This window comes from Gouania willdenowi, chromosome 9 (genome assembly GCF_900634775.1).
Source record: "Gouania willdenowi chromosome 9, fGouWil2.1, whole genome shotgun sequence".
NCBI classification, from domain to species: domain Eukaryota; kingdom Metazoa; phylum Chordata; class Actinopteri; order Blenniiformes; family Gobiesocidae; genus Gouania; species Gouania willdenowi.
In genome coordinates this window covers 86,422-109,983 of record NC_041052.1, presented here as the reverse complement: position 1 = coordinate 109,983, position 23,562 = coordinate 86,422, and the positions used below count along the sequence as shown (strand labels likewise).

Below are 23,562 nucleotides of genomic sequence, written 5' to 3'. Positions count from 1 at the left end.
AGCTATGAAAATATATTATATATATCACATTTATTTTAATGATGTGTTCAAAGGTGAACCTTCCCCAAATGAAATAAATCATATTTGTAATTTAAAAAACAACGTTGGCACACTTTGTGCCTCAAGGCCACATGTGCAGAGCATTAAATATGAAATATTAAATGACTCACACACACTTTAGTGAGTGATGAGAACAATAAGGTTTATTTCTCTAACTGGTCACATGATGAGCTTCTACTTCCCGTTTTGTTTAAAATGCAACAGCCGTCGATCAGTTAAAAAAAGTTGAAGTTTTCTGATGAATCAGATAAAAGCTGACGCGTGTCAATCACAGGATGTGACAAGTTTGAAAAAAGCTCCGCCTTCTTCAGTTCAACGTGTTTTTCAGGTCGTGTGACAGGTTTCATTCTGACATTTGTCCATATACGTCCATTTCAAAATTATGAAATAGTTCCATATTAGTGTGGAATGTTGGAGTGTGTGTGTGTGTGTGTGTGTGTGTGTGTGTGTGTGTGTGTGCGTGCGTGTGTGTGTGTGTGTGTGTGTGTGTGTGTGTGTGTGTGTGTGTGTGTGTGTGCACACCTTAGAGCTGAGTCAGTTCAACCTGTTTGTCTGCTTCAAACTCTCCTTCGTTGTCCTCGTCTCCGTTGTAGTCGTTTTTCTCCTCCAAAGCTTCGTCTGTGGAACACAAAGAATAAATAAATATAGTTTAAAAAGGTTCACACACTAAACAATAAAACTAAATATAAAATAACTGTGTACATCAATGCAAAATAAAAACCATACACCTAAGTAAGACTATGCATTTTTAAAAGAGATTTAAAAACAGGCAGAGATGAAATAATAATAATAATAATCATCATATATGTACAGCTACAGCGTAGCGTCCTAACGCTGGTCAGCTGATCTAAGCCCCCCAGCAGAGACATGGGGTGAAGAAGGTCTGCTTCATGTAATGATTTAAAAACAAATTAAAAGAGTTTAAAATGTGCTCTGGGCTTCTGTACCATCTACAGACCAGAGATATTATTTAATTCATTATTGTTATATTTCCTGTTTTTTGGAGCAGCTGTAACATCTAAATTTCCCCCATTAGGGGATCAATACGTTTGATCTTATCACATACAGTGTGTTACAGTAGTCCAGTCCAGAGGTAATAAAAACATGGATCACTGTCTCAAAATGTTGCTGAGTAAGCATAAGTTTGATTTTGGCTGGTTGCCATAAATAAAAAAAACTTGATTTGACAAAAGTTGATGTAATTATTAAAGATCATTTAGATTAAAACCAAGGTTTGTTTTCACGAGAACCAGTCAGCGTTAAAAGCAATAACTTCTCTTTTACTTTCATTAAAATGTTGAATATTCCTCAACTGATGATGTAAAAACCAAAGAGTTAAAATAAGGTTGTTCTGACTTGTCTTATAATGAGCAGGTCCATCACTAATATAAAATAAACCATATTTACTTCTGTATATTTTCTTCTACTCAGAAACGGACTATATTAAAGTATAGAATAATGCTAAATAGTTTATAAAGAACCAGCTGAGCCCATATGTTCAAACCAATTCATCAGATTTAAATAGTTTAGGGAAAGAAAAAAAAAATCAGGCTTTATATACGACAGGTTCAGATATGTCGTTTAAAATGCATAAATGTAATATACATAGTAAGTACTTTTAAAAATATATTTAACTTAGAAACTTCATTAAAAAAAAAACAAAGCGATCTTTTAAAACCATTTAAATCTAAATTAGAGGCGTTAAGACAGTTCTACAAATGTTATAATTTACTGACGTCAAACTGTTGAAATAACTCAACTATTAAACTATTATATATAAACTGTCTATTTATGAATGATATTGTGTTTGTGTTGTCATGGCAAATTTTATATTCATCATCATATCCTCAAATGTATGTTCATGTGTACAATTTGTCATGTTTTAATACATGACGACTCCATTAATCTTTACACTTTTGAACAGCTGAATCATGATTAAACAGTACAGATCGTATTATTCTCAGTGCAGCACAGTCTCTGCCAAGGCCAGAATCTCTGCAGACATACACTGACGTACACACTTATCAAGACAGATAAAGACTGGAGCCAAACCTTCTCATAACATCTTCATCATCCTCCAACATTTCCACTATGGGCATCTGACTCCCTCCCTTTTGTCTCTCACTGTTGGGACCTTTTCTTATCTGTATAAAAAGCTTAGGCTTTGAAACTGTTGGGGCGGGGCGCGGCACTTCCTTTGGACGTCCGCCTGGACGGACGCTAATTTTGTTTCACTTTGTTCCACTTTGTATTCTTTTATTTAGTTTAGAATAAAATCATTTTTTATTAAATCATCAATGCTTCTCCTGGATTCTATCATTCAACCAGAGCAATGAATCATGTCTCAAATGAGGTCAACCGTAAATTCTGCCGTAACAATTGGCGTCGACGAACTGAATCCATCTTCTGCTCTGTGGGGCGTCGATCGTGGACCAGCACTGGGTCGACACATTTGAAGCCCCGGGGCTGGCCCGCGGTGGTCCGCCCTCGGACAGAGACTGGAGCACGAACCATCGGTTGAACCTCAAACACCAATTCGGACTAAGGTAAAGCTGCCTTTATAAACATATATGTATAAATTTTCATTTACATATATATTTGCTCTGTGTTGATTTTTTTTGGAACCAGTCAAGCATTGTATTGATTTTCAGCTTTGAGCTTTGATTTTGATCCTCAGCTGTTCTGTGTTTTGACGCAGTGAATAGCCATGAGAAAGGCTCAAATGGTTGCTTTTTAATGCTGTAGGTTCTCTCTGGTTTTCTTCGGGCTCGGATATTTTGTTTAGGCATAAAATACGGCTGGTCATTATTTACTTTGGTTTTGTTCGGACACCCACAGACAGCCTGTGAGGTCCTGACCATAGATAGACGGGCAACAAGGTTTCCAAAACATCCCAGCGGTGCCATGATCTGAGTTCACCTCTGTACCGAAAGATTAAAACCCCAAATCTAACCTAAATTGTGTTTCTGTGAATCAAACAGATGAAGAATCCAATAAACAAATGCATACGCATATACAATCTTGGTATGATGTGAACTCAGATCATGATTCAGTGAGTTTTACTTCTTTTTTTTTGTAGTTGTTTGGCTTTAAGGCTCTCATTTTGGAGAGAGCCGGCTTTGGGTTTTTTTTGTTTTGTTGTTCTCTCGCAGTGAGCTGCTGTGTTTTTTTGTTTTTTTTTTCTCTCAGAACAGACGTGTGAACACACACACACACACACACACACACACACACACACACACACACACACCCACACACCCACACACACACGTACAGAGAGAGAGAAAGGGAGAGAGAGAGAGAGCACACACACAGGCACGCGCACGGGCGCACGCACACGCACAGGCACGCACACGCACAGAGAGCCACACCCAACAGAGAGAGAGAGAGAGGTGGCGCCCCTCACTGGCCAGTTTAGTGCACTACACACTTGTGACACAACATTGTGATTTCTCACTTCTCCCCTGCCGATAGAATAGTGCCATTACACACAGACACTATTTTTATTTTTATTTTAAATTTTATTTTGATTTCATGTTTGATGGGCAACACACACACACACACACAGATGAATACAGTATTTCATTTTATTTTATTTTAATATTACTGTTACCATCATTATCATTTTTTATTATTTAAATTGTTAGTTTCTGTTGGCTTTGTGGTTGTCCCCTGAAGAAACGACATCTTCAATGAAAGAATGAAATCACCTTCAACTCTTACGCTAATGGAATGTCAACATCATTCAAAGGACCAAGCATCAGAAGGAAATGGACAATCAAAGGTGTGTGACCTTTCAGGACTCAAGGACTCAACTCCCATTCAGCAAAGCAATGCTGAAATAACTCGCTCAGTCCCAAGTCAACTCTTCATCGTCTATGAATGGGCCGCATGCCAATGCTGGATTAACACATCCTGCCCCATCATCAAAGACTGAGAACCTGTGGGCGTCGGAGTGGTTGGACACTCCCCCACCAATGAGTTGCGAGTTAAATGCCACGACTACTGCCTGAATGATGGGCAGCAACTGCAGACTGGTCACACGTCTGCTGGAAATCTTCACCAAAAAGACACTGTTTCAAAAGCCACAAGGATACCAAGCAACAAGAAGTCCACCACAGCCTTTGGTGGTAGAGCTAAATCACTTTAGCCTTGAACTTTGGCATGGAGGGGGACAACTAGCAAATAGCCAACAAGCTTCTCCTTCGCACAATACTAACCCCTCTATCTTCTGACTGTGCACTAGATTATTTTGTTTTCATTTATTCTCTCACACGCAGACAGACCAGACATACAGTCACACACCCACATTCATAACTATGAGAAACACAGAACTTCACACAGAACCCTTCTGTTTGCCACATGAGATCAAGTGTGCCCATCATTTATCTTTGCTTTTATTCATTATGTTGCTCATTTATTACACTGCTTTGGCCTTTATGAGAAAACAACAAACAAAGGGGAAGAAAATGGTGTTACTGATAAGGTTGTTTTTGTTTGCTTTTCTTTCATTTATTTTCTTGATTGAGGGGAGGCCCCCCACAATGCAAGATATGGTTACATCCGCTGAAGACAGAGCCCTCTGTTGCCTCAGCTTTTGGAGCTGAAGTTTTAATTTTTTATTATTTTATTGGCCATGATTTTTTTGAGCTCACACGTTTTTCTCCTTTGTTATTTCTGAACGATTCTTCTTTTTCTCTTTTGTTTTTACTCAATTTCAGGAAAATTGAGACAGAGATTGAGGACTGCAGCCTCAACAAGTTTAAATTTTGACATTTTTTTGACCGATACCCTCGTAAACAATCTGTACCTTACCCTTTTTGAAGCTGCTTGCGACAGACAGCCTAGTTCAACATTCATTGTTTTCATTTTGCGCGCTCCCCCCTTAACCGCGTCGGACTGTCTGGCCGGCCCAAAGCCACTCGACAGCAGGGGGGGGGTACCAAATTTTTCCTGAGAAAAAATGTCCCATTAGTTGCTATGAGTACATAGGCAATTACTTTTCAAACAAGAAGTCCTGGTTTAATGTGCAGAAAAAGGATAGACCTTGCTAGGGAAAGCACTCTTAGGGGGATAGTGGTCCACCTGATTTGATACATGCTTGGTAACCGAAGACCGTTCTGAACAAATTTCTACGTTCCCTTAGAGTGAGGGTTATTAGAGGTTGCGTGCTCCGTTCAATCTTAAGAAGTGCCCAAAAGAAAGTCCTGACAGTCTGCGTTGGTTTATAATTCTCCTGCTAATTCGGAGGGTTTTTTTAATCTCCGGAGTAACGAGTGGTCGAGTTTGAAATTCTCCCTAGCTTTATATTTTAAATAAAGACACAGGTCGAGAGGTTACCCTTCCCCCATACTCCTCCCAACTTTATATTTTTCTTAAAGTCAGAAGTTGGAAGGTTCCCTGGAAATTCTCCCTACTTTATATTTTCATAAGGCCAGGTTGAGAGGGTCTCCGGCTAATTCAGATATTTGTTTTAAGTTTCTGGAATTTGCAGCTGTTGAGAGTTTCCCGCGGTTTGGTACCGCGGTTGAGTTTGGTTATTGAATGCACGCGTGCGATTTCTGCCTGATCAGCAGTTAAGTAGACTGTCAGTACTACGGGCGATACTCTAAGTGTAGACTCCGCAAAGGCGGAAGTAAAAAGGAGCGTACCTCTTAGTAATCAGACGATACCAGTAAAAAGCAATTAATTAACACTAAAAGGTTGCCAAGCATGAGGGGGCAATAAGAGCTCATTGACCCCGAGAGACGAGGTGGACTGGCTATCGCCATTGGTGGGTTAGATGAGACCTATATTCTACTTAGACACTATGCAGCGAAACCTTGTGAATGTATGGACGTGAAAATTGAGGCATGAACGTGTGCGGTGCATGAATGACTGAATGATGACACGTTACGTATGCCTGAGAGAACCGCGTTGTGAGTGCGAATGTGCCGTGGACGTGTCATTGAGTGATTGACCGATGAATGGCTGTTTGACTACACATGTTCCTCTGTTTCACCTTCCTTTCCTCCTGGGTTTTGATGCACTAGATCTTCTCCCTGTTTTTGCCAATTATGTAGTGGGGTGTTCAGAAAACACTGCTGCTTGTTAAAAGAACTATGGTTTTAGGCCTTGGGCCTTCTAAAAAGTTACCAGGATTTAAAGGTTTTTTTCTGGGTGTTTAAAAACACCAAACGACATTTTTTATATATGATACCACTTTCAGTGGAATGACTGGCTTTGACCTTGACTGACCTTACTGTTCATGTTCAGTGTCCATGTTTTTTGTTGTTATATGTGTATACTCGTTGTGGTGTGCACTTGTCTACGTCTTCGTCTTAGTTGTTGTTATTATGTAGCTTTTTCCAAAATACAGGTCGCTGTAAGGAGACGAATCAGATCCAACTAAAGAAAAGAGATATTTTAAATTATTCATTTAAGTCTTAATGGTTTCCTCTCTTTCTGTTTCTGAGTGTTTCCTAACAGAATGCCACCGCCTTCTCGACTCCGATCCTTCCTCTTCGCCGCCATGCCTGGTCACCGCTCTTATGATGAAGGATGAGAATTAAAGGGAAGTATTGTCCATAACTGTAACTGGGAAGCAAAGGGGAAATAGATTGAAATAGACACGTGACAATATGACATATTGTGGATGTTCTAACATAATATCTATTCCAGAGACTACAGAGACTTCCAATCCAACTGCAAAAGTGGGGACACATCTTCAAATTTCCAAAAGGAGCGTACAATTGACCCTGGCTTTGACCTTTATGGCTGAGGAGGAGGAGGTTGAGGAGGCTGGAAGGCACAAAGGCAGGCGGACACAAGAGAGAGGAAAACGGAGACAAATCCAAAATGACCAGATAAGTGATTTTCCAATGATATTTATCATATGGTTTTAAGAATCCAAATGTATTCTTATGTAAAAAAAAGGGAAGGGAGAGGGCCAAAGTCCCTCTGATTTTTGATTTATATTTTATCATAGGAAAATAATATACCTCAAAACCCTCCAACCATTTTCTTCTTGCTCCACCAGCACTTAGACCATAAAACACCTTCACTGGGTTTAGACATTTTTAAGGAAAAAATTAAGTGTTCTCAACATTGGGTTGGTGGCCCAATCTGGGTCGCCTGAGATTTAAAAAGGGTCCTCCTGAAATTCTTGATAATTGATTGATATAAGAGATAGTTTAAAGTTAAGTAACTTCCAAGCATTTAAGGAAGCTCTCCAAACCGTGCTAGGGCTCGTCACCCCTGCAAATGGGATAAATGCAGAGACCAAAAGACAATATGATTGTTCGACTCAACTTAACTTTAATTCTGTCTAACATTAAAGGGCCAATAATCTTGAGACACTTTTGCCATCAATTTACCTTCAAAATTAAGTAAATTACATCTCGGATAATAATTATGAGGGAAAAATAATGAAATAAATGAACTGACAAATTCAGCTCTATAAAATAATTAGGTTATTTTATTAGGTGTGGAGTGTTAACATTATTCAGAATAAATAAAGGATAGAATAAGATTTCTCCTTCACAAATAAGAAAAATAAAATAAACAATTTAAATAAATGAATAACATTATTTATTTATTTGGTTAAACTTATTTAGCTTTCTCACATCACCATGTCTCCCAATTGTATGTATTCATCTTGAAGACATGTAGTCACACTCCACACTTCTCCGTCTGACTTGCATGTCCTTCTCCATCCTCATAAAACAGTGGTTCTCAAATTGTTGCTTCTCACCAGGTATCAGCGTACCACTGGTAGTAGACGTACCACAGTTTGAGAAACACTGCAACTTCAGCTATGCTTCTCCTTTCTCCAGGAAAGGAAAATCGAATTAATACTTCCTGCTTTTCTTTCTGCCTCATGTTTTCCCACTCACGTGTGAATGGGCTACAGAAAACTAGCTAGCTAAAAGCTAACTAACCCACACCTAACCATTGTGTGATTCTTTTAGGATCTGAAAAGCTCTCAGATCCTGACCTCTGACCTGTCTCTGCCTTCCTGGAAGCTATAACTGAGCCATACTAACTATTCATTTAGTTAGTTAACTAAACCTAACACCCCTAAACTTTTATTCTATTCTATTCTATTTTATTTTATTTTATTTTATTTTATTTTATTTTATTTTATTTTATTTTATTTTATTTCTTTTTTTTTTTTTTTATTTTTTTTTTTTTTTTTTATTTTATTTTATTTTATTTTATTTTTTATTTTATTTTATTTTATTTTATTTTATTTTATTTTTTATTTTATTTTATTTTATTTTATTTTATTTTATTTTATTTTGGGTGAGTGTTTTTCCCCCCCACCCCCTTTTTTTTCTGTCCAGGTACCAGCTAAAAGCCTACCAGGTACCAGGTACCAGCTAAAGCCTCAGTAGTGGGATCGCGCATGTGTTCAGGTACCAGCCAATCCCAAGAGTTCTGTTTCGGTGTTTTTCCCCCTCTTCTGTTCAGGTACCTTCCGATCCCAAGAGAGGTTGCCAGGTGTGTGGAGACTACCCTTCCTCAGACAACAACCAATCATCTACAACGCCGACCGGAACGACCCACACGGCAGTGAAGGTCGCGGAGCAGGCAACATGGATCCAAGATGATTGCCGACACCAGCTGATGCTGAGACGGAGGCTGACCGAACAATGAAGGGGGAACCGACAAGGCCACTGAGACACACACACACAAGAAAACTCTCTAGAACAAGGGCCTAGCTTTGTTTATAAGCCACACCAAATGCTCATAGCTAGGTTGAGGGAGGACAAGCTCACACCTAGCTGCAGGAATACAGTCATAAACCCTTCTGCTACGATTGAGGAAAATACTCAAGGTTCTTCACTCATGATGCTATTGGTTACCCCAGTTACCACTGAACTCAGCCGATGAAGACGAGTGATGTCCTTGATGCAAATGATGATTTTTGCTTATCTAGATGCAATAAAGGATGATTTTTGATGATTCATGCCATTGATAATAATGATGAAGTTTTTTTTTAAGGTTTATTTCCACATTTTTCTTGATATGTCTATATCCGTGCCTCACAAAAGAAGAATATATCCAATGTATGACAATAACGATGTTAATGGTTAACCCTGACAGACAGCAAAGGTGGAATATAATAATTTTGTTTCTTGATTTGGTCGTTGAGGCGACCAAAAGTGGGGAATGTCATGGCAAATTTTATATTCATCATCATATCCTCAAATGTATGTTCATGTGTACAATTTGTCATGTTTTAATACATGACGACTCCATTAATCTTTACACTTTTGAACAGCTGAATCATGATTAAACAGTACAGATCGTATTATTCTCAGTGCAGCACAGTCTCTGCCAAGGCCAGAATCTCTGCAGACATACACTGACGTACACACTTATCAAGACAGATAAAGACTGGAGCCAAACCTTCTCATAACATCTTCATCATCCTCCAACATTTCCACTATGGGCATCTGACTCCCTCCCTTTTGTCTCTCACTGTTGGGACCTTTTCTTATCTGTATAAAAAGCTTAGGCTTTGAAACTGTTGGGGCGGGGCGCGGCACTTCCTTTGGACGTCCGCCTGGACGGACGCTAATTTTGTTTCACTTTGTTCCACTTTGTATTCTTTTATTTAGTTTAGAATAAAATCATTTTTTATTAAATCATCAATGCTTCTCCTGGATTCTATCATTCAACCAGAGCAATGAATCATGTCTCAAATGAGGTCAACCGTAAATTCTGCCGTAACAGTGTAAAACAAACTATTAACTGAAGGTTATATTATAATATAAGTAGTGCTTGAGTTGAATAAATACATTCCAGATACTTATTTAAAGTGTAGTCATTGAGGAACAGTTAGTAAAACTTTAAAAAGCTTAACTCAGGAACCTGCTTTTCTTATTTTGGGAATTTATCCCAAACATATGTGAACGGTTGCTTATTGACATTAATACACTACAACCCTAACGACTTCATCATAGGTTCATGACCCACTCCCTACCCGTGATCTCCTCCCGTTTGTTGTCCATGACATTTTCAATGAAGTCATAATTCTCCTGGAGGTTCACGTCATTCACGTCTCCTTTATGTTGTTGGTCCCTCAGCAGCTCCTCCATTCCAGGGTCTGTTGAAAAAACATGAGTTTTAACAAAGCAGAGCTAATGTTATTATTACTACTATTATTATAGACCAGGGGTCACCAACCTTTTTGAAACCAAGAGCTACTTCTTGGGTACTGATTGATGTGAAGGGCTACCAGTTTGATACACACTTAAATAATGATTAGGGAGATTTTTCAAAAGAGCGGGGGGGGGGGGGGGGGGGGGGGGGGTAGTTTGCTTTTTAAAGAGAAAATGAAATAATTCAATTTCACAGTGTTCTTTTATTTGAAAAACACATATAAAGTAAAGAACAAATTCCACAGTACCCGTGCAAATGGTAAATGGTGGTAGTAGTAGAATAAATAAAATAAATAACATAAAATTAAACAAAAAAGGCATACATTGCATAAATTATCCATCAATCTATGCAATGTATGCTTGAAATAAAAATAATCAACAAAAGGAAAATTAAACATAGCCTATACCGATTACACCTCTTCTTATGCAGTGTAATCGTCATTATTATTACAACAATATTATTATTACAATAATATAATTAATTAATTAATTAATTATATTATTGTCCAGCTGGAAACGACGCTCAGTGAAGGATGGTCCGCCCGGACAATGTCGGGCAGAAATCAGGAGAAAATCGGGAGGGTTGGCAAGTATGTATTAAACACAAAAAACACTTTACATTTTAAGTGTTTATATATATGTATTGTCATTTCTAAGTTACATGTAAGTGTGATTTAAACAAGAATAGCTAAATAAATAAATCTATATATATTGTGGCAGCCATGGAGGGGAAGCCGTCTGCAAAGGATTGTGGGAGTGCACAATGGTGTTCTGTTTTAGCACTTTAGAGTGGAATTGTGCACTTTGTTTAGCCATGTTCTGAAGTGGCTGTTAAATATAAGTTGTGTCTTCATGTTATGTAATGAAGAAGGTGTGTTGTGTTTGCACCGTGTGTCAGGTCTGTGTGCGCAGCAGTGACTCTGCACACTGTGCATGTATAGAAGCTTAATTAAAAATAGCACCACCTGCAGGTTTGGGTGTGTGTGAAAAGTAATCAGTAGTCAGTGTCTCGTGCCTCCGCATCGATCGCCACAATATAAAAGCTCAATGATAAGTGTTGCTATTTGAGCTGTTTTTAGAACAGGCCAGCGGGCGACTCATCTGGTCCTTACGGGCACCGCGTTGGTGAGTCAATCAATAAATATATAAAACACTTTACAAACTAATGTCTAATAGTTAAACTGGTCCTGGTCAGTGGACCAGATGTTTTGACCCAGTGATTCTGATTGGTTCGGTGTAGAACACTGAGCTACAGTTAACACAGAGCGGTGGTTCATGCTAAACATGCTAAGAGCGTGGTGGTTCATGCTAACAGTGCAATGGTTCATGCTAACATGCTAACAGCGCGGTGGGTCATGCTAAACATGCTAACAGCACGGTGGTTCATGCTAAACATGCTAACAGCGCAGTGGGTCATGCTAAACATGCTAACAGCGCGGTGGGTCATGCTAACAGCACAATGGTTCATGCTAACATGCTAACAGCGCGGTGGGTCATGCTAAACATGCTAACAGCACGGTGGTTCATGCTAAACATGCTAACAGCGTGGTGGTTCATGCTAAACATGCTAACAGCGTGGTGGTTCATGCTAACAGTGCAATAGTTCATGCTAACATGCTAACAGCGCGGTGGTTCATGCTAACATGCTAACAGCGCGGTGGTTCATGCTCAACATGCTAACAGCATGGTGGTTCATGCTCAACATGCTAACAGCATGGTGGTTCATGCTCAACATGCTAACAGCGTGGTGGTTCATGCTCAACATGCTAACAGCGTAGTGGTTCATGCTCAACATGCTAACAGCATGGTGGTTCATGCTAACAGCGCAATAGTTCATGCTAACATGCCAACAGCGCGGTGGTTCATGCTAACATGCTAACAGTGTCACCTTCTGCTGGAGCATCTACGTCCAGCTCTTTGTTCTCAGGCAGCTCATTCTCTAGTTTCTCTAACTCTACGTTCTCCTCATCGTGTGATTGGACGACTTTGTCCTGGTTGATCTCTGCATCTGAAGAATCCTTCACAGGTGTTTGTTCTACTGGAGAAAAACATGTTAATTAATACTTTAGTATTACATTGTACAAATAAATACTTTATTATATTATACATTAAATACTTTATTTACCTGTATCACCATTGATGTCATTTATCAGCTGTATGTCGTTAGACTTTAAATCTGTGTGAGCTGCTCCTTCTTCTTTCACACCGTCATGTGATGCATTCTCCTACAAAATAAATAAATATATTAATAAATATAAACTGTTTTATCAGGCCTGCAGATATCCAATATTTTACTGAGTATTGATTAAAAATATACTTCATAAAGCTAAATAGACACAGAAAGAGAACAATCACTTGATTCTACTACACGTTGATCTAAGACGTCAAATAATATTTAATGAAGCTTTGAGGCAAATACATTTTTTCAGTATTTCTATTTGAATTGTTTCATTTTGTTTGACAGAAAGTAGAGACAGAATGCGTGACTTTTATCTAACAACAGAAATAAATGAAATTTGAATAAAATCTGCATTAAAAACAAAGATTAATTGTGACTCATTTAAAGCAGAACTAAATAATAAATAGTCCTTCTGAAGGTATTAGTGTTTATGGGTGATTGGGGGGTTTCTGCCTCCCTCAGGGGTGTGAAGTGTTTACGACAGTGACATAACCAAAGGGACCTTTAGGGGGAGTTACTTAGTTCTGCTTTAAAATCAAAGATGGTCACCACCAACATTCAGTTCACAAATGAATCAATAATACTGATCAGATTGTGAATGACCCACCTTGATCCTCTGAACAAATCAACAGATCAATATCTTCTTCTGAAGGTAAACTTACTTGTGATTGGCCCACAGCAGTATTGATCGTCTGCATCTTCTTCTCCAGTTCCAGCTGAGTAGCAGCAACCTTCTCCTCACAATGCTGAGTCATTGTTTGGAGCTGGGCACGACACTCATCCCTGCATAATCAATACCATCACCATCAATAATCAAGTCAAGGCAAATGTATTTGTATAGAACATTTCACACACAAGACAACTCAATGTGCTTTACATGATCAAAAAGTGCAACAGACAACAGTTTAAAATGAATAAGAACAATTAAAATCATCAACAAACACATGACATCATCATCATGACCATAAATCTCTATCAATCATATACAGTAGAGACAAAAAGTTCCTTTAACTTTGATTTAAAAATGTTCACATGTGATGCTGACTTCAGCTCTGCTGCAGTTTGTTCCACTTCTTTGCAGCATAACAACTAAACACAGCATCACCATGGTTACTGTGAGCTCTGGGCTCCACTATCTGACCTGTGTCCATAGATCTCAGAGACCTGCTGGGTTCATACCTGACTAACATGTCAGTAACATTACCATCAATAATCAATAATATCACCATTGATAAAAGAGCTGCATCTAATGATTATTTCTGTAATCAACTAATCTATGAATCATTTTTTTGATGAGTCGAGAGTTTATCTTCATAAAGACCATCAGGATGTGACACAGTTACACGTTCTGTTAGATTAATAACTGATATTTTAACGTCTACCACAGCAGAAGGAACCACGTAAGTCACCATGAAAAATCATCCAATCACAAGCTCCACAAATATACACTGTTTATAAAGTGTTAAATAATGTAAAGTCTGTAATAAATGTGTTTAATAAGTCATTAGTGAATATCAGAGAACCACATGAGTGAGTATGAGAAATTATAATAAAATAAAATGTTAATGTCTAACTTAAAGACAAACAATGTGAAATTAACAGTAAATATACGTGTTGACTTGTATATAAACTGTAAATATATTAAATAAACACATGTGCTTCATAAACACATTTATGTTTTTATTTAGGTTGTTTTATAATTTAGGAATTAGAGCTGGACGATATATCGAGATTCGAGTTTTCTATTTTGGCGATATATAGAAAACTATAATATTTCATATATACAGTATATAATAGCTTATTATGTATTAAAATACTAGTTTTAGGAGTTGCTGCTGTTACTTCTCAGAACAACATGTAAAGCTCAGTTAGTTGATTAATAAGTATGTAACCCATGTTACTTGACCTACTTTTATTGTGAAAACGTTCCGCTGCATCACGGGGGTTCCGCCTCCAAAATGGGGTCATATTTGTTTTAACTTGCGGGCGATGGGCTACCTAACAGCAAGCATGCTAAACTCCTGTGGTACAAAAGTACCAAACTGAAGCGATGGATGGATGCTGAATAATCAATCGTTGATTCAACGGTGAGTGAATCGGTTTTTAACAGGATAATCTTTGGAGGAAGAGATCTCTGACTTTCCTGTTTGTTTGTAGCAGAGATGCTAAGCTCTACTTGGAAACCCGGCCACAATCCGGGACTCTTCACAATTCTTCTGATCAAAGTTGCATCAAGGTATTGAAAATTACTATTTATTTTTGAAAACTACTTATGCTGAAGTATAGTTTTGAATCCAGGGAACAATTGAATGTGTGAATAACGCTGTCATGTAATTATTACACTTATTTTGTCCTGGTTGTAATTATATTTGTGTGTTTTTTAAACCAACCTTGGTTTTAAATGGGCCCAGTTGTGAAAATGAATTGATGGTGATTAATATGAACATTGCAATGTCTTTATGAATCTATTTTTGTTTATTATAAGTGCACTTAAATTCAAGTGATTGTTAGTATGAAACATGTATTGATCATGTACTGATAGATTATAGGATTCCTCATTTTTGTCTTGACCTTCTTTAGGTTTATTTGCCTACAAACACCCCCTCCATGACTCAGCAGATGTGAACTTTTCAACCACGCCGTGGTAGGAACCAACCCTTTGTTTGTTCTGCTGAGTCATGGGACCTACTTAAAAAAAACAACTAAATCATCAAATAAACCTTGGACTCTTATGAACTGAAGATCCACAACTCACCACATGAACTGAGTTGTTTTTTCTTCTCATTGTGCAAATGTCTAATATATATATATATTTATTATTGAATATCTACATACATACATACATATATATATTTGTATAAAATATTTGAATTTCTAATATATACTGGTTTGCAAACAGTTACAAGTTACAAGTGTGTTCTAAACCAGACCTTCTCCATAACAAGCTACACTACAGAACTCACTCACACATGCTGTCCATTACAGGAGAAAAAGCCCAAAGTAGCACATATTGATCAGCTGTTTGTTAATAAATGAGCCTGTGTAGCATTTTTCATCATCAAAATTAACTCAGAATTGTTTTTCTGGTCAGACTTTATTTAATAAAATAATCTAGATTTATATAATTTATCACCATTTAGATAAAATATATAGAGATATGAGTTTTGGTTCATATCACCAGCCCTGGTAGGAATGTTCACAGTATTTAATGTTATTAAAGGTCGACCTACCAGATTATAATCACATCATTGTATTCAGTAAGTGTTTGATAAGTGGCTATTTTAGATTTATTCTACACTTATCTTAAAGTATAAGTGATAATGGAGCTTAGTTGGGGGGGGGGGGGAGAAAGTAGTGGGAGTTAAAGAATTTCCCTTATTTTCAAATCCAAAACTTGAAAGGTATGATCTATCCATCCATCCATCCATCCATCCATCCATCCATCTTCAGAGTCGCTTTGTGAGCACACATAAAAACACGTCACATTTCCTCACTCCCTTCCGTATTTCTCCCACATCATTCATTTACCAGGAAGTGGCCGCGCGCCAGTTTTTATCCTTTGTTATTGTTTACAAGATTAAATGATGCGTCAATGCTTTAGAATCTGCATCGATTCATTTGTTTAGTCGATGTTATCGATTATGTCAACTAATCGTTGCTAGGTATATTACCATATTCATGTGTTTTTGGTAGCGCGCCTGTCGGCTGCAGAGGCTAGTGTTAGCAACGGTTATAAAACAGGAGATAACTCAGTCACTTCTAATAATGTCTCAGTGAACCTACAGTGTAATTACTCTAAAATAGTATTCCACTGCCAGGTAATCTTAGATTTAGGTAAATCTAACCGTTATAATCCGGTAGATGCATTAACTCTGGACCTACTACGTAGCTTCAGATTGCTACGCCGGCTACACCCAGTGGCCTGTGGAGCAGCGGAGCCTCTTACCCACGGTGTCCACCAGCGGAGGAGACGTAAACGGTGTGATAGGAAGCAGAATGCCGAGCGGGGCTAGCAACCAAGCTAAGTCTAAGTATTTAGTTTTCCTCGTCGAACAGCATGAAACAGGAGGGGGCGGGGCCACTAGCATTGTTGTTCACAAAGGTTCTAACTGGATTAGAAGTGTTACCTGTTAATGAATGTACAACTATATTATATACATCTGTGTCTCAATGTTTATTATTTATTACAAGTGTAATTTAGTTTCTGAGAGAGACGTGATAAACTATTTTATTTATTGTTTTAGTTGTGTGTGGTTTTATATTTCAGATGTTTTTTTTCTTAACAGAGACAGTGTTTATTTTATTGTTTTTGTTTGTGATATTTATTGACATTCCAATTACAATAGTAATAAATACTAACGAGAAATACAAGTTGATTATATTAGTGATTAATTTAGTCTAAAAAAAATGTAGAAAATAATATCGTTTATCGGCAATAATTATTGGGACAATATATCGTCCAGCAAAATCTGTTATTGGCCCAGGCCTAATAACATCACCATCAACAATCAATAATCAGCGACTGAGCTCCTACCTGTCAGCTAAATATTTATTGATCCGATCATTGGCGTTTCCTTCACATTTCTTCACTTCATTACTGAGTTCTTCCAGACGATTATTGATCAGATTGAGCTGATCTGAAACACATTATTGATCAACAACACATGATAGATCACCTGATTATTGATCAACAACATCTTATAGATCACCTGATTATTGATCACATACCTCTGAGCTGCAGAATGCTTTGAGTACTGGAGGAAATGTTCTGCTGCAAGATAGCCTGCACGCACACGCACACACACACACACAATGAGGATCTCAGAACATGGTGGTGAGTGTCTAACCTTCTCATAAAATACTAATAAATAAAAGTTGTAAGCATGTAACCACACACACACGTCAGGAAGTGGTGCACTTTTTGGTATGAGTGATCTGTGTGCTCTTCTATATCTACCCTGTAAATTTCACAGCCCTCAATATAATAATTCAGCTGAAATAAATGTTTGTTTATTTATGTGTTATGATGTAATAAATCATGCCCACTTTGACCAATCACGTTTAACTTCAAGATACAGTCCCAGGAGCGACCCAAGGTCATACCCACCAAATTTGGTAAAAATCAGTCTTGCCATTTAAGAGATATACATTTCCCATATTTACAGCGCCCCCTAGTGGCGCACATTATTTAACTTTGGCGAATACCCTCACAGTCACATGCCAACCAAGGATCTCACATTTGGTGTTGTTAGCATTTATTTTGACCGAGATATGCACCAGTTTGCATTTTAATAGCTCCATAGAAATCTTTACTAGTTAATAATTTGTGTATATTTTGAGCGGAAAACTAATTATTTTATCAACTTTAAATCAGGTCCAACTGAAGACTCTACGTGACAAGTTTCACGCTGATAGGACAAAACCCAAGGAGGAGTTAGAAAAAGTAGGTTTTGCAGTTTTCTGCAATTTTGCGCCGACAAAACTCTTGGCGGAAAAGGGCGGGGCCAAGCCCAGGTGATTCAGTGCTATTCAGGGAATCCGTGGATTAATAGTTTTTGAATGTGCGACATACGGTGTGGGAGTTATAGGCCATAATGACCTTGGTTATAGTGCCACCTGCTGGTATATGTGAGTTTATGCATCCAAGGTACGCAGAGGAGTCTGAACCAACCCTCCAAAGGGCACCGCCTTCCCTTTCTTACCAGGGGAAAAATAAAAAATAAAAATCCAAGCGATTACAATAGGGTTCCAAGCAAAGGTACTAACCCTAATAATTAGGGATGTAACAATTAATCCTAAGGCAGTTAAAAATTGATTCATAGGTATCACGGTTGATATCGATTTTCTGAAAATTGAATCGCAGTACTTTTTTTAACTAGCAGAGGGCGCTATCCGGAAGTGTTGGCGGCGGGCGGAGTCTGCTAATACTTTCTTTCTGGCTGCCTTCTACTCTTAAATATGTTAATAAATGATTCTTTACCCCTTTAGCACCGAAAGAATATCTGTAATATTACATGAATATCTGTAAAAGTCACGTTTTTCTATTAGCTCTGTCTGCTAGCATAGCTTCTCTTCTTCACTGCTAGAATTTCTGCATGCCAACCGACCACTGGGTTACCAGCGCCCTCTGCTGGTCCAAACAAATATGACGTAAATCAGTGTAATCACATTTTTTTTTTTTAAAGTCCAATTGTTAAGGCACAAAATACATTTTCAGTTGCACTTTTAAAAAGAAAAAGAACTATTATGCAGTTTTGCATTGTTTATTATAGAACCAGAATTTAAATTAATAGGCTTCATTTTCATTTGTATTATCCCTTTATTTATTTCATTCAAGATTTATTTTTAGTTAAATTGCATTATTTTGAATAGTTTATCAAGGGATTCTTTTGACAATGAAAAATAAAAGGAAAATAATACAGTATTTTCTAGTTTTCTCCCAAAAAAAAAAATTTGTCTACAGTCCCATTTTATAAAATAAATTGTGAGAGAATCGTATCGTGAACCCAGTATCGTGAATCGAATCGTATCGGGAGTTGAGTGAATCGTTACATCCCTACTAATAATCATAACAATAATAATAATGGTGGTGTCTCACCTTCTCATAATAACAGTAATAATATAATAACAGTAATAACCATGATACGTGATAATACGTATAATAATAGTGTCCTACCTTCTCATAATAATAACAATAATAATCATAATAACAGTAATAATAATAATATTAATAATAATAATGGTTTCTGACCTTCTCATAATAATAACAGTAATAATAATCATAACGATAATTATAATAATAACAATAATAAGAAGAATGATGTCTCACCTTCTCATAATAATAATAATAACAGTAATAATAATAATAGTAAAAATAATCATACTAATAATAATCATAATACTTATAATAATAATAACAATAACAATAATAATGTCTCACCATCTCATAATAATAGCAGTAATAATAAAAACAGTAATATAAATAATCATAATAATAATGGTGTCTCACCATCTCATAATAACAGTAATAATAATAATAATAACAGTAATAATAATAATAGTAATAATAATCATAACAATAATAATAATAATAACAGTAATAATAATAATAGTAATAATAATCATAACAATAATTATAATAATAATAATGGTGTCTCACCCTCTCATAATAATAACAGTAATAACAATAATCATAATAGTGTCTCACCTTCTCATAATAATAATAATAACAGTAATAACAATAATCATAATAATAATGGTGTCTCACTTCTCATAATAATAACAGTAATAACAATAATCATAATAATAATAACAGTAATAATAATAATAATAATAACAGTAGTAATAATAATAATAGTAATAATAATTATAACAATAATTATAATAATAATAATGATGTCTCACCTTCTCATAATAATAATAATAACAGTAATAACAATAATCATAATAATAATGGTGTCTCACCTTCTCATAATAATAACAGTAATAATAATAACAGTAATAACAATAATCATAATAATAATGCTGTCTCACCTTCTCCTGGGTACAGAGAGCTTCAGCGTCCTCTTCGTGGGCTCTGTATGAATTCTGGATGAAGTTCATCTGTTGCAACTGTTTCTGGAGGTTTGTCTCTAACTGACTTTTCTTCAACTCTAATGCTTCTCGTTCTGCTACTCCATGTCTCACCTGGGCCTCCATGTGGTACAGCTTGGTCTGAGGACACGCCCACAATAACCCCTGTTAGTGTGCTTTAGGTAAAGGTTCAGATCAAAGAACAAGTGGAGCCTGAGCTTTGAAAACATGTTGAGAAAGAAAAGATGCAAATAATGGTAATTGTAATGTAATTACTTGTAGCTCCAGGCTGAGGGAGCTGGACACCCAGTAGTTGAAGCCCAGGACCAATGAGCATGCTCCAAGGGCAGCGATAAGCAGTGATGACGTCTTTCCTGCTCGTCTCCCATTGGTCAATCCAGCCATCATAATCAATTAACTGGAGACAAACCATCAAAACTATTGATAAATTACTTTTACAGTTTTTATTTATTAATGATGAGTTTGTAGAGTTTAGTGTTAAACACAGTGTTAAAGTTCACTACATGGTTAGCTTATCACAGCGCTAACACATTAGCATCAATATTCCTTTTATTGATTGATTTAAAGAAACAAACATTCGAAGTTGACAAATAAAGAAGTGACTCCACATTCTAATGAGTCACAGATAATGTTTAATGGAAAATGTTTTAAAAACAATGTTCCCATTATTATTATTATTATTATTATTATTATTATGTTTACCTCTGACCTCCATAGACAGTCCATGTTAGAGCCACGGACCACAGGTTTACAACCTTAACAATATTTAAAGCTACAGAATGCTATGACTGTGATGAAGATAATTCATATGATAAAGCCCACGAGCATGAAAACTGAGCCGGAACCAGCGTCACACAAACCGGAACCAGTTTAAACAAACAATATTACACTAATAATCGCCTCATCTTTGTGTTTACGAAGTACAAAATGACAAACATTCACAATAAACTTTCTCAATTTAAATCATTTAAAGTGCAGCTAAATGTTAGCTTCGTAAAAGCTAAACTCCACCGTTAGCACAGCAGCTAACTCAAGCTAAGGCAGTAGCTCACCGACAGAGTCCCAGAAAACAGCAGCAGCTTCTCCCGCAGAGTCACACACACACACACTAACACACTTTAACACACCCACAGTGACGTATAGAGACGGAGAGCCGGCTCAGTGAGTTAAAAGAGCCGGCTCAGTGAGTTAAAAGAGCCGGCTCAGTGAGTTAAAAGAGCCGGCTCAGTGAGTTAAAAGAGCCGCTCTGTAATGTTAGCACCGCCTGCTCACGTGCTCAGCACAGGGTGGTGCCTTCACGTGTCGCCCGGAAAAACGTGTTAGTGTAGAAGGAATGTCCTAAACAGTGTTTAACTGTCAAACAGGATTTATTTTAAAGACATCAAAGGTCACAAATGAGTCAGCACAAACCCTGAGAATATATTCTTCATATTAATGAAAATCATTATCATAAAATATGTGATTTTCCGAGTGTTCACATTGTTAACATTAATAAATAAATAAACACCATAGTAGTAGTAATAATAATAATAATAGCTTCCACTTTAATGCCTGCTGTACATAGACTTCTTGTATAATAGTAAAGGTACAAACCAATAGATACAGTTTGTCTGAACTGTTATTTCATTTATTTATTTTTTATTTTCAGAAACAAAAGTAATTATACTATTATTCTATGATCTGAAATAACAGGTTTAGAAAATAGAACTTTTTTCTTCACCTTGTCTACTATTGCTGTCAAATGTCAATAGCTTTACCATAGCTATGAATGTTTCATTATTGAAATGAAATAAATACATTTTAATTATAATCTTAACATATAAAACACAAAGTTAAAGAAGTTATTTCTTTTTTCCAGATAGAAATACAAATAGACTGGCTTTTTTAAAATATTATATTTTATTGAACATTTTAATATAACAATTAAGAGCAGTGTAACCAACAAATAGTATAACAATAAGACAGAACCACCATCTTGAAAAGAAAAGAAAAAAACAACTTACATATTACACTAGTCACATGTCAAATATCCTGGGTCCCCAGATAATTCAGTACCCGTTTAAACAATTTTGTAAATATACTTTCCTTTCCTTCATGCAAACTTTCCAAAACAATAGTATCAGTTAGTAATAATTTCTATAATGAGAGTTGAACACACGTCACCGACCCATTCAGTCATTATTATGGCCGTCTGTCCTAACATAAGTAAAAACTGCATAATGCTCCTTTGCAATTTGAAGTGATCAGGAATGGAGCCTGAAAGACAGAGTAGTAGGTTTGGTTGTAGTTGTTGATTAATTATTACAATAAGCTCTTTACAAATAATCTGCCAGAACTGCTGAATCTTGTCACATTCCCAGAGGCAGTGAATCCATGTCTCTACCTTACATTTAGGGCAAATACGCCTGCTGTGTATTTGCTGTACATATACAGGAGAAATAGACTGGCTTTTATTGAGCCAATAATCTGATTAGAAAACAGTTTTTTCTTTTGTTGAAATATGATCACTGAAATAAAACATTTTCAACACAAAATATATAAGCATTTGGAGCATGACATGTTATTATTGTTAATCAGACACACACACAGCTGCTGTGTATACTGTATATAACATCTCATCTGCTGAATGTAAAAACTATGGAGGAAAAGGATGTAAACACCATTAAAAAACAACATTAAATGTGAATATTTAAAACTAATTTATTTGAGACACTAAAAAGAATAATTACAACAAAACTTTCCTGAATTTGACTATATTTTGACCTTTTTGACGGAGCTTTTACAGAATGAAGCTTTACAGTATAATAATAGTAATAATAATTCATTTTATTTAAAAGCACCTTTCAAACCACCCAAGGACACTTTACAATAAAAACAATGCAATACATGTCAAAAGGACATAAATATCTGATTACTCATCCAGCCTCAGCTCATTTCGTCTTAAACTGAATTATATACGTTTGTTTTTTTAGACATTCTATTGTAGCTTCTTCTACATTCTTTGTGGGCGTGGCCAGCCTGACTTACTTGACAGGTAGGAGAGGACGTCACAGTGATGAGCTGATGTTGTGAGTAGAAACATATCAGGTAATATTATTATATGTTATTGAGAACATGACAACAGCGCCCCCATTAGGACATCTATTGTACAAAGAAACATGTCACAATGTCTAACAGCCCCATCACTAGAAATATTATTACTATTACAATCATTATCACTATCACTATTTCTATCACTATCACTATTACTATCACTATCACTATCACTATCACTATCACTATTACTATTACTATCACTATCACTATCACTATTACTATCACTATTACTATCACTATCACTATCACTATCACTATTTCTATCACTATCACTATCACTATCACTATCACTATTACTATCACTATTACTATCACTATTACTATTACTATTACTATTACTATTACTATTACTATCACTATCACTATTACTATTACTATCACTATCACTATCACTATTACTATCACTATCACTATTTCTATCACTATCACTATCACTATCACTATCACTATTACTATCACTATTACTATCACTATTACTATTACTAT

At 36.4% G+C, this 23,562-nt stretch overlaps 1 protein-coding gene across 2 annotated transcripts; it reads right to left on the bottom strand.

Annotated features, from left to right (window-relative positions):
• Nucleotides 1-431: 431 nt before the first annotated feature.
• golm1 (golgi membrane protein 1) lies at nucleotides 432-21,181 on the bottom strand. 2 transcript variants are annotated; one of them, XM_028457484.1, is made up of 10 exons: nucleotides 21,033-21,181; nucleotides 20,236-20,377; nucleotides 19,921-20,100; nucleotides 17,116-17,170; nucleotides 16,922-17,024; nucleotides 13,050-13,170; nucleotides 12,334-12,433; nucleotides 12,097-12,246; nucleotides 10,031-10,153; nucleotides 432-678 (listed from the first exon to the last, which is right to left on the bottom strand). In XM_028457484.1, exons 2-10 carry the CDS (start codon nucleotides 20,365-20,367, stop codon nucleotides 584-586), a joined length of 1,059 nt encoding a protein of 352 aa, XP_028313285.1. In that variant the 5' UTR covers nucleotides 20,368-20,377; nucleotides 21,033-21,181; the 3' UTR covers nucleotides 432-583. The 2 variants fall into 2 exon arrangements, with proteins under 2 accessions (XP_028313285.1, XP_028313284.1); XM_028457483.1 differs by having other exon boundaries at nucleotides 12,097-12,243.
• Between the last annotated feature and the right edge of the window lie 2,381 nt (nucleotides 21,182-23,562).